This window comes from Ambystoma mexicanum, chromosome 4q (assembly GCF_040938575.1).
Source record: "Ambystoma mexicanum isolate Mex_15411 chromosome 4q, UKY_AmexF1_1, whole genome shotgun sequence".
Classification (NCBI taxonomy): Eukaryota; Metazoa; Chordata; class Amphibia; order Caudata; family Ambystomatidae; genus Ambystoma; species Ambystoma mexicanum.
In genome coordinates this window covers 218,858,505-218,871,128 of record NC_090928.1, presented here as the reverse complement: position 1 = coordinate 218,871,128, position 12,624 = coordinate 218,858,505, and the positions used below count along the sequence as shown (strand labels likewise).

General features: G+C 46.1%; 1 protein-coding gene across 2 annotated transcripts in view; it reads right to left on the bottom strand.

The window, feature by feature from the left end:
- CNKSR3 (CNKSR family member 3) overlaps positions 1-12,624 on the bottom strand; it is a 1,181,575-nt gene that overhangs the window by 987,782 nt on the left and 181,169 nt on the right. For both annotated transcript variants that reach the window (XM_069607749.1, XM_069607750.1), the window contains exon 4: positions 3,817-3,904. In XM_069607749.1, coding sequence (XP_069463850.1) covers positions 3,817-3,904 — 88 coding nt within the window. The remainder of the gene's footprint in view (positions 1-3,816; positions 3,905-12,624) is intronic.

Genomic DNA, 12,624 nt, shown 5'->3' with positions numbered 1-12,624 from the left:
AAGGAGTGCTTGTGCAATTGCCACTCTTGCTACCCCCACGTAGGGAGTGCACAGGCGCAATGTCAACTACCCCAAAACTACACTTACCTGGCTATGATCTGTGGAGCTCCAGCCTAAAATTCCCTACCGTGGTGCCATTGGGAGTGCAACCCTAATTTTGTCTCTTCACATTTTTCTCTAAGATTGCACTTTAAACTACATCATTACTGACCAGTTTGCTGTAGCCAGAGGAGGAGAAAGACAGAGAAAGACAGAGAAAGACAGAGAAAGACAGAGAAAGACAGAGAAAGACAGAGAAAGACAGAGAAAGACAGAGAAAGACAGAGAAAGACAGAGAAAGACAGAGAAAGACAGAGAAAGACAGAGAAAGACAGAGAAAGCGAATGGTCCACAGATGAATTGTAGTTGCACATAAACTGTTTGGAGCTGCTCACCAAGGAGAAAGTGAATAGCTGCATTCTGTTCAGGATGGACATCTCAGCAGTGATGATACATACAAGTTAGGAGGAATGAGATTGCGAATGCTAGTGGAAATAGCCAAGAACTTCTGGCTTTATTGCCTGGAGAAGAAGTTTGTGATAGAAGTGGAATATCTGCCAGGGAGGCTGAACGCGGCAGCGGACTGGAACTAGAGGATGCCAGCGAATGGAGGTTGAGCAGGCCAGTGATTTTACGATTGCAGGAGGTCTGGGGACCGGTGGATGTAGATCTTTTTGCCTCCAGGTTGAACGCACAGGTGCTCAGGTATAACAGTTGAGGCCAGACCCGGAGGCATTAGGGACAGACTCCTTCCTTCACAGCTGGTTGGGGGCACTGCACTATGCCTTTTCCCCCATTCACCATGTTAGCGAGGACCCTAGCAAAAGTCTGCAGGGAACGGGTGGAAGTAGTGATGGTTGTGCTGTTATGGAAATCGCAAACATGGTTTCCGGTTCCGATTAAACTTTCTTCGGATTTTCCGAGAGTGATTCTGTCGAAGCCAGACCTATTGTGCAACCGGGGGTGGCGGATCAGGTCGCTGCAGCCATTATCGTGCAGAATGTCAGGCAACAATGGAATTTCAGGCACCAACGGGACTTGCCGGGCCTTTCAAGAGCAACTGCAGATATTATCAGTTTCATGGGCGCCTTCCACCATTAGGAGCTATGACGCTGCATGGGCCAAGTGGGAAGAATGGGGCACAGAGCAGCACGTTCATCCCGTTTCGGCACTTTTAGTACAGGTCCTGAATTTTTTTTGCAGAGTTATCCCACGATGGGCGAGCATTTTGCACATTAGGGGCATACAGGTCAGCAAGTTCCACAGGTCAGGAAAAGTGTGATGGCCGGCCGGGGAGCACCCATCCGTAGTCCAGTTGTTGCCAGGGTTGAAGGTACGCAAGCCCCCCGATCCCAGGTACTTCGTCCTATGGGATGTGGAGGTAGTTTTCTGTCTCTTCAAGCCGTGTCCAGAGAACGATCAGCTGTTGGTAGAACTACTGCCCGGTAAGCTAGTTATGCTATTGTGTTTGATTTTACGTAGAAGAGTATCTGATGTTAAAGTTAAAGCACTACAAGTGAACAGGAAGGGGTAGCTTTTCATATTGCTATGACTAAGGGTGCGTCCTCGATCTTTTCATGCCCGTATTAACGAGACAACCCCAAGCTGTGTGTGGCTCGTTGCATCAAAGATGAGAAGGTTACCGAGGGCGCTGTGACAGTGGGGGTACATCAGTTGCCGATAGCGCATAGGAAACCCTTTAGTGCGGTAGCTTCGGCCAACATAGCTTGGTTGGTAAGAGAAATTATGTGCTTAGCAGGTATAGATTTGAACATCTTTGGGGCCTATTCCATCAGGGGAGTGATGGCATCCAAAACGGTTGCGTTAGGAGTCTCCCTGCACGATATATTAAGGTCCGCAGATTAGTCCACTGAGGCTAGGTTTGAAACCTTTAATTTCAAGCCAGTTTTATCTGTGGCTACGGTAGGGTTAGACTGCTTTGAACAAGCATAATGCTCACCTCTGCTCTTGACATAGAATGAAGATTACCCAGGCTTATCGTGTCGGGAGTCTTGATTCTATTAAAGACACGGAGGCGAGGATTATCCCGCCCTTAATACGCAGGGTGGGATATTTGAATGTCATACTGCTGATATGAGTACATGAACGAATGCTCTGCTACTGTGATGTTGTGTTTTTTTATAGCGGCGTATTACCTCCCTAACTTTCTGGTTCATTGTAAAGTGAGGACCTTAAAGGCAATTGAGCAGAGTTTTCTGGATGCCGTGGCACGCCTGGGAGGGTGAGTCTTTTGTGCATCGGGAGTAAGATGCAGAGTCTGTGAAGGGTTTGTTTTAAGACTGTTGATGGTGACCATTTTCAGTTGTACTGTTTACTGTTGGTTCATCAAAGAAAGAGAAGGCGGCACAGGCAGGATATGACGTAAGGGGTGTGCTGGTCCAGAATTGGTTGTTGGACAATAACGCAAAACTACAGAGACAATGGGGACTTCTGGGGATTTGTAGTCCCGGGTAGTAGAAGTTTTGTTACAGTTTGAACGTTTTACTGTTTAAAAAGAAGAAAGAAAATGTTAAACAGAAAAAAGTAAAGATTTAAAGAAGCTGCTGGGAAGAGTGGCATTAACAAGTAAAGCATAGTGCTCGCCTTCACGTGGAACAGACTCAAGACTCCCGGCGCTATACGCCTGGGTAATCTTCATTCATGCTCAGAGTGGAAGATGTCATCAATGAACGCAACTCCAAATACAGCGTGAGAGAACTCAACCGATTCACCCTTTAAGTGACTGTCCTTTGGGGATACAGTTGGTAGGAAGTTTGTTCGGGGTCCCTTGGATTTGGAGCCCCTTTCTTAGGGTGTATATAATACACACGTTCTACACGGAAGTGGAAAATGTAGTTAGGGCACAAAAGTGCATTAGGCATTTGAGAATGCAAGGATTTTGCCCCGGTAATGTGGACACTGCATGCCGTACTTCAGAGAAGCCGCACATCCTGCAGAGTAAACGAAGTCCACTTTCTGGCAGCACAGCAGCATACCTGTAGCAGGCAAGCCCTTCAACCGTGTGGCTCAGCAGGACAACTGAGAGGGTGGGGAGGAGGGGCATAAACACACTTAGAAGGGTGTGCAAAATATTTTGATTGGAAACATTGGGTCACTCGTCAACCTGACGAAGTGCGGTTCTAGCTGTGTAGCGGTTCCGTTATTTTTTTTTTTTAACTAAATAGGCAGAACATACCCTCACTGTGGGTGAACAGTTACTAAGGCCACATATTAAATCTAAACCCTCTGTATAGTTCTAGAGAATTGCATTTCAAATATCCACGTCTAAAACTGGATATACTTCAACAGTTTCCCACATGAAGGCATGGTCCATTTTTAAATGGCCTTGGAATCTTCTTTGACCAGCGCCTTTGTTTAATCTTCAGACCAGTTCTCTTTGGCCACCCCAACGAAACAAACCACACATAGCCTTGCACAACAGCTACCAACCGAAAAACATACGTACGCTCAACAGAAGCTGCCAACAGCACACCACATCACAGCTCCCTTGCTCTTTTCTCCCGCTCTCGCCCCCTTTCCTCTCTTGCTTTACAGATCCACCAGAGCGCCAAGGGACCACAATGGTGGTGACAGTGCACGGGATAAGAACCTTTAACACAACATCAACAGTCCTAGCAGAAACTGTGCCAGTGGAAACCGAGATCTTGTGAAAAGGATACAATTGTTCTTTGCTTTGAGCGGTGTGCGGAAGCGGAGGAGGGTAGGGGCGGCGGAGAGAGCAAAGCGCAATTAAAATGAAACGGATAATGTACAGACCTGCTGAACTGTGGTCGTCAGATCCAGGCAGAGTTGAATGATTTTGTTCTTTGTTGCTGAGAAGTCAGTGATGCCTGAAAACGGAGTCCTGTAACGAAAGAAAATATGCTTTGAACTCAATGCACACTGGCGTCTCAGACACGGTCCTTTGGCAGCAAAAGCGCATCACATTAATACTGTTGCTGGGCACACTGCTCAATCGAACCTTGTTCTTTAATCTAAGGGTCTCTTATAGCGGCACGAAAAATGTCCAACAGCAGCAGTAGACGCAACACAAGCCGCTTTATCAACATGGCCGGGCTAGCCAGCCCAAGAACTCCAAAGAAACTACTGTTTTTGAAGAAAAGGAAAACCAGCACCAGCCGTTTAGAGCACGGCATTCCATCGACAGGTCGGTGAAAAGGACCATTACGCTTGCAGGATGGCCTTCGCAAAATCAACAGCCCCTTGACTAGTTTGTAAAAGGACGTGTCAAACTACTCTTAAAAAAAAAAGCCTTGCGCGAGACGGTGTGAATAGACCAATCTCTGCTGAACCTCGTACAGTCGCAACTTAACAGAGGACCAAGTGTTAAAGGTTGAGGATTACAAATTCATTACAGTCAACTACTGTACGGCAGTGCTTCAAGTGGAAGGCAGAATCCAGGGGTTCTCTAGTTACGGGCTTGGCCCAAGTACGGGTGGGGAACCCCAACCGTAGTTGGGCCACACTCCCCCTTCAGCTAGAGCCCCCCCCTTCCCCTACAGTGGGTGGGGGACTGGCAATTGCTTTGCTGGGGCGCACTGGTATTGTACCTTTGGTGCGCCCAGCCTCTCCTTTTTGTTCCTAAATCACAGGTTCCGAGCCCTGCTGGCAGACAAGGCGAGGCTGGCGCACCAAAGGTATTACAGCAGTGTGTGCCTCAGCTCTCCGTTTGTTTCTTAATATGAGAAGAGCTAACGCAGAGCAGGCAGTGCCTGCACGGTAGGGGGTAGGAGGGGGAGGGGAGGGTGGTGTCCCCGACCCCACAGGCAAATACTTAAACCATGCAGTTCCTTAAGCCAAAGTGTTGCCTGCTGGGGGTTAGCTCCACTCACTAAAAAAAACAAAAAGGAGAGCTGGGGGCCCAGGTCTCTCCTTTCGGTTTGTAGAATGAGAAGCTAAACCCCAGCAGGTAACCCTTTCATTCAAGGGAGGATAGCCTAGGGGCAACCTGCTCGCCTTGGAAGCAAGACGACACGGAGCAACACAGGCTCGATCCCCGGGTCTGCGCTTAGAAACCTCTGGGTATTAAGCATGTTATAAATATCATATCCAAGGTGCAGCATGGTTAAGGGTCTACCTGCAGGCGTCTATGTTTCCGATTAGACAAAAAGGAGAAGAATCAGCAGATCTTCTGCCTTTTTTCTGAACAGAAGCACAAACACCCGCAGGCAGCCCTTTAGCCATGCAGATCTTTTGCTAAACGGGCTGCCCAAGGGCTTGGCATAGTTGCCGATACGTCGGGGCGTGCGAGCCACAGCTCGGGAGCCATTTCTGGAGACTGTTAGGTCTCTGTGCCAGGGACATGAAGTTGCAGGGAAACCCAGTAGAAACCAAGAATGTGGCACCCAGCTCTCAGCCTCTCTCGCTCCCCTGGCTACTCTAACTCCACCCATTCCCATATCTGCTGACTTCAGAAGGACTCCGGTGATGAACACCCTGGTGCGAGTGTTGCTTTGTTATGGAAAGACTGCCTTTGAAGCACCAGTTCCAGCCCCAAGGGACACTTCTGGGAAGGTTCCTGTGTCCCGGGAGGAAAGTGCTGGCCTTCCTCGCAGGGGAGGGGGAAAATCAAAGAAGTGACTTTTGGGCCTTTGTCCTACATAGCTCTTGTGTAAACATCTAGGCCAAACAACTAAGACATAGCCCTGTCATAGCTGAGCGCCAAGATGAAACTAATATCAAATGCTGTGGGTGTATAATTGTGTGACCCAAGTAGCCACACTATCGTAACCCGCCAGGTCAGAGTGTAACTTGCCATCAGACTGCTTTATCATCAGAATGTGAATCAAAGGTGCAGACAATTAAAAAGCCACCACTACCTGCAGATCTCTGTGTTCCAGTAGCTGCCAGGAATGCACACATGACCTTTGAACTTGCCCTGCTGCCACTGCAATGGCTGGTGCTGGTGTTATCAGTAGACTGTTTAAACAATGGCCTGAATGCACTATGATTTTACCATGGAGCATTTTGAGAGAGGGCTGATTAGCAGACCCCCATTTCAGCAACATAATTACCTGCATCATTGTATTACAGTTATTTTTTAAAAAGCAAAGTCTTTTACACCCTTGCAGATTGCATTGCATATTAAAGGCATATTTTGTTTTATTAGCCAGTGAGGAGGTTAAACTGACCTGCATTACACATAACACTCTTACCCAGAAACTCGCCTATCCAGCAAGTAACACAGCCTACATAACCTCACGCCAGGCCCGAAAACACTGACACAAGAAGTGCAGATTCTCTTTTGCTTCAACATACTCTAGAACGAGCATTTCACACTCTGGATGGAGTAAAGCCATACTTCACGATAGTTCCAAAAATGCCTCAACCATACCTTTCATGTGCTGCTTTGCGATATGTAATATTCATGCACGTTACATAGCAAAAATAAACACAGAAGTTGAGGCACAATAAGGGATGGCCACCAGCGTGACCGTCAATAGGCCTGGTACTGTGTAAGAAAAATGAAGGGGACAGACTCGATTTGGACAGCAGAACCAACAGCAACGGTCATGCAATAGGAGGTGTATTGCCCTACTAAATACAATTACAAGTCATGGTCCAAACCTATAAATGAGCATGGAACGGCAAACTATTAACAGTTATTCTGATGAGTGATAGCTTAAAATGGAATAGCCTACAATACACAACTGTAATCTGTCATTTATAGAGTCACGCCATGAGGGAGACAAGATGAACCTAAATCCAATAAGAAAACAATGACCCAGTGACATGTTCATAAAAGAAGCTAACAGAACATCTAATCTTTATGCAAATGAGCAAACAGAGCGAGTACTTACCAGACAATCAAGCACACTTTACTTTCGGAAGGACGTCAAACAATACTTCATTGGAACCGTAAGAGTAGAACAGTTTTTTTCCGTAACTCCAAGGTAATGTGTAAATAAGAAGGCACGTTTTTACTAAAAGGTTTGCGTTCAATAGAAGGGTGTCAAAGATATCTTTTCGTTTTTAAGAAACACAGATGGTGTAGTAGTACCGAGTAAAATAAAAAAGGTACTTTCAAACCTGCAAAGACTATTATTAGTATCTGTTTTAAAGTTACATTCCGTGCAGTCTGCCAATTAGTTGTCTTGAGTATTAGACATTATTTACAGGGGTCTTCCTGTAATAGTATCCATGTATTACATACATATGCTATGATTAATTATCCTTCCTTTCAACACCCCTTGTAGATTGGCAGCATATATTATATGAAAGCCCAAGTGCATAGAAATTGTTACTTCTTCCTCATTAAACTTATTCTGTATTCCAAAAGAATTTTCTTTCCTAAGATTCCTTAACCCTTCTGTGAAAAGGTTGGGTTGGGGGCAGGCAAGTCGAACAGCTATAAAGCTGCGGAAAGACTATTACTGGTAAGCAGCGTTTATCTTTTACAGCTTGTAGATCTGGTTAAATTCACATGCTGTGCATACATCAGCAAGCCGTGTTCCATCCTTGTGGGGGTGGGTCTCCGGTCTAAGAACAGCCATACTGTCTTGTCTTTTGGAATATGAAATATGCTGAATAGCTTCCTTGATGTAGTTCCATCATGGACAGCTCCTCTACAGCTTCTATTTTCAAGGGGGCTTTGATCTTCGTTAGAAGTAGAGGGATGCTCTTTGCTTGTTCGGTCTGCTGTTGGTGGTATATTTGCACGGTCATTCTATGGAGTAGCCTTGTTTTACCATATCATTTTGAAGTGATCACTCATTTGCTTGTATGTTCTGTAATCCAAGAAAGACACCTTACTGTGGGTTAAAGTTCCTGTCCATACCTACCATATCCGTTTCCTTTGGGATATTGCTGCCATATGTTTGCTGTGAACTGAAAGTACTTCTGCTAGCCAGGTGAAGCCAACCTCTTCCACCCAAAGGGTATAGTCTGGTGGAAATGGCTCATAAGGCCTCTGCAGTCTCCTTATCTTTTGGGGGTTTCTCCAAAGCTCTATCGTCTTGTATATCAAACAAGTTATCCCATTCAATGGTTATTCATTATGCTGGACTTTACCTCTGAGCCGAAACTGCCCATCCTAAGCAATGAATATCACGTGATCATCAAGGTTTAGCTGCTGGTTTTACTGCCAACTCTGCTACACCTAGGCTACTCTGGATAACTTTTAATGCTATTTGCCCATTTCGTACATGGGTCTGTGCTCTTGCTGCCACTGGTAGCAAGGTTAAGAATGTCCCATTTGGATTGAACACAGTGGCACAATAAAGTAGTGGCCTTCACGATGTGTAAGACATAGACATTAGTAATCGTCATCTTTCTTCCGTGGCATGGGTGCCTTAGCTTCCTAATCAGTAGAGTTCTGAGTGCCACACCCCCCTTTGGGTTGTTATGATTGCGTCTGCCCCTGAATCTCTCCAAATAAAGAGGGGGATGAGGGGGTCCCGTGGTGCAGGCATGCATTTACATTTTGTAATATATTAATATACGTGCCTTGCTGCTGCCAGAGCGGGCAAGTATATTTTAAAATTGATGAACACCTTTGTTGTTTTCACTTGTTAGTCAAAAGGTTTCTATAAGGACATCTTCATCCCTGTCCCCTTAACCTTGAAGCAGCACTCCTCAATAACACTTTGACCATCTACATCGAGTTCATTGAAGCAAGTTGCCAGTTCCCATTTCCCTATAACAAGTCATGAAGGAGGTTTACATTTTCTAAAGTCTGAATGAATGCGTGAGTCTCTGAACTATGCACTTTCTTTAAAATGCTCAGAAAAATGTCAGATTCAGAGTTGAGCTAACTTGGCGACATGTACATTTCATCCTCCATTCCTTGTGCACCCAACTGGGGGCCGGTGTTAAAACCAAAGCCTGTGTCTTGGGTACCTGCTGTATACATTCTGCATCCATGCCACGTCATGTCTCTTCAGGCCATCCTGCAAGCATCTTTCCACTTGTGCGAATTTTTAGGCCTCTTGCATTCCTCCAGCGTGTTGGTCTTTTATCGACACACCCTGGATTTACATCGACATCAATACATGCTTTAAGAAAAGAAACAGTGTGGTAAGCCTATTTTCTTTAACCTTCCCATCTTTTAATGTCACTTCTTTGGAGTCAATGGTTTTGACACCGTTTATTCTTTTTTCACCAGAGCATTTTTTGGGCGCCATGACCCCTGAAGTCTCAGCGAGACTGCATCAGTCTTTTTTGCGCAGTGTTCTTTTGGGCCCTTGTTGTGGCCTTTGTGGAGCTTGGGTGTGACTTTGTAGGAGCATCGAGGGAAGCCTCAAGAGTGGCGCCAGTGACAGCCATGAAGTAGTAACTGCTAAACTGTCCTTAATTCTGGTGTCCTTTGGATGCCAGCTCCAGATTCCAGGGACAACTCGTCATCCTACCTGCAGAACCTTTTCGACGCACACCAAAAGGCAACTCTCACAATCTCATATTCCCATCTTACACCTTGGCCTTCTCTGCTCCCACTATGGACTCCTCGCTTTCGCTCTCTCCCATACTTGCTCCATTTCACTGGGATGCTCCTTCCGCCCCCTGTCAAGCCCCAGGCAATCAAAGCCACCCCTTGAGCCGACGACTTCAAAACAAGGCTCAAACTCCACCTACAAGCAATGGAAGAAAGCCCAAATCCCCTGCACCGTGCTACCCAAAAAAAAAAAAACACCCAACCCACGTTTCCGGAATTCTGCCCACAAACTACGATGTAAATACTGGCCTAAGGGCCACCAATGCTAAAAATGTTTTTATATCCTCTAGTATCGGTAACTGGTTGAAGTTCCCATTCTTACCCCTTCATCACCTAGCATATTGTCATTGAACACAACAATGCTTATGTAAAAGCAACTTGCCCTAAAACTGCCTCTGCAGTGTCACTTTCTAGTCTTAAGTGGTTTTTGTTCACAATGACACAGTTCTTAATCTCTCAAGAAGCACTGTACAATAGGCATTTAAGTGTCTGACGATACACTAGTTCATACATTAAAATGGGATGCAGTAAATGTACACATCTTCAGTAATAAGATTTTTTTTTATTTTTTTTATTTTTTTTATTTTTACAGTGGTGATGGTGGATAGGGATCATGGTGAGTGTGTGCAGCACTCCTGCTCCCATCCAGCAGAAAAGGGAGTTCTTAAAGGCAATCACTGTTACAATGCCCTTCAGTTCTGGCACAAGGGGAAGCAGAGATGGCAGGACAGGCTGGATCGTTAAGTTGAGGGGTACTTCGGAGCGTAGAATGTGAAAGGGTGAGAAGCAGGCCACAGACTAAGCCAGGTAGAGGGGGTGGGAGCGATTGAGACAACCTATGCCTTCAGTTGAACATAAGAATTTGGAATTTGAACTGGGAGCAATTTTGCATGAGAAGCATCACATATGAAAGCAGCGTTGAAGGTATGGGAGATTGTAGCGGCTGAAGAGTTTGTAGAGGGTACAGGTTGCAAAGTTCAACTCCTTACTGCAAGCACCAAAGGAGCAGAGAGGGAGTCCCACGAGGAAGCTGGAACAACTGTTTAGCCGGCCGAGGACCAGGATACTGATTAATGTTTTGGTAGTATGTCGCGACACAGGGCTGGACTTTACAGATGTTCAGAATGTTATGCCTGGGAGCTGTAGTAGTGGAGATAAAGTGCTGAAGTAAATCCCGGTCAATGATTACCCCCCGCCCCCCAAGATTGTAAACATTGTGGGATGGGTGTAAGTGCTACAAACTTTGGGAGTGGGGGGTAAAAAGTGCCATTGGGAGTAGGGAGAAGGATCACTTCACCTTCAGGCAACCCAGCGCCATCCAGTGAAGGGCAGCAGTTAGTGATGGGAAAATCACCCAGGACTGAAGGACAGGATGACTAACATCATCGACAAAAAGAGGATATGAGAAGCTGAAGGTAGCGAGGAGTTGGAATGTGAGAGAACAGAGGACAAAGGAAAGATCCTCGAGGGACTCCTATTAGGGTGGGGGTGACAAGGGGGTCCCAGTGTAAAGAACGTGCAACCAACCGGGTTGAAGGTCACAAGTTAACCCAAGCGAGGCAGGTTCCTGAAACGCAAGTCTGGACGAGGGAGAATGCATGATCAGCTTTGTGGAAGACGGTAGAGAGGTCAAGGATGTACAAAAGTGCCATCTTTAAGGGTGTCTTCTCATCAGTACAAATGATGCAGGTAGCTCCGATTCTGTAACTGAATGCTACTAATCTAAAACCCACCCCCCTTTTTAATTCTCCATGATAAAAACCATAAAATACACATCTACCTCTGGTTAGCTGCTCTACTTTACACCCCTCGGAAGCGGTCTTGTGGTTTGGAAACATGGCAGAATAAGGTCACTTGTGCATATCCACCAGCAGCTGTTTGGACTAAATGTCCAGGGGCCAGGATCCTCCTTTAACTTTGGGTGGCAATACATATACATTAAATCATATTGTGGGCCCCATAGCCTACCTGATGGCAATTAATAGGCAATGTCTGGCTAGGACATGGTGGTCTTTGGGATTCCACAATTGAACTTGCCAAACCTTTTTGGCATCATTTTATCACCAGCTTGGTTTAAAGTGGCCTTCCTGTCAATGGCCTCTGTATTCACTGTCTGAGACAGAGTTTCACCCAAAACAAGACTATTTGGGCTCTGCCCCAGAAAAAGCCTTCGTCTTCCCTGAGAAACGACTCACCTCCCAGGAAGAACAGGAAATGAATCCTGTGGGCATGCAGAGGTCCAGTGCCTCAAAGGAAAGGATCTGCCTGGCCAAAGAATTAATAGCGACAGATTTTAGGTGGACTGGGAAAGAGGGAGGAGTAAGTCCCAAAGGAGAGGACTTTACAGTAAAAGAAGGGTTGCACCACCTCGGCAATTATTAGCACTATGAAGCTTCCATTACCTCTGCACCACTTCCTGCAGACAAAAGGCTATGGGTACAATATTACCAGAGAATATTCTGAAAGCGTAGCCAGGATTGTACTCCTTACAGAAGACTAGAAGGGAACCAATCAGTTGTAAAATATTGCCGGTTTAAAAGGGTGAGCCCACCCCCTTAGTTGAATCCATTTGGACATCTGAAGGAGGATTAAATCTGGGCCTTTACTGAGAGTACGGCCTGCTCCTATGTCCTCAGGAATGTAGGCAAAAAAGGGTCCAAGAAAGGAGGAACTACCCAGACGACCATATGGGGTGAGCTGTTCCCAGGACTAGGCCTGCTGCAGCCGAGACAACCGATATCCGGTAGCCTGGTCACTGCAGGTGACAGAAACCTGCAAGTGCTCTGTAAGACCTTCCTGGCTGGGAGCTGCAGAATAAAGGGCTTACCTCGCACTTGCAGATCCTGGACAAGGTCAAGCACCCAGATTTCAAGAAGCAGCTCTCGGCTATGTTTCCCAGCTTCAATCGGTTTGAGCTGGCGTTAGGACTGATTTCCAATACTCTGGCCTGGTGGGCAGATGTATAGAAAGCCAACCTAGTATAGTGACAGGGGCAACTCTGGGAGCTGTAGTCTAACCAGTTCAAGGTAGGTGGATGAGTAGTCCAGGCCAAGTCTCAAGAGGTGGTGAGCTTGTAGGGGGTCCTCAATGGGATCACACAGTGAATAGTCGGGATACACACTTAAGACAATCAT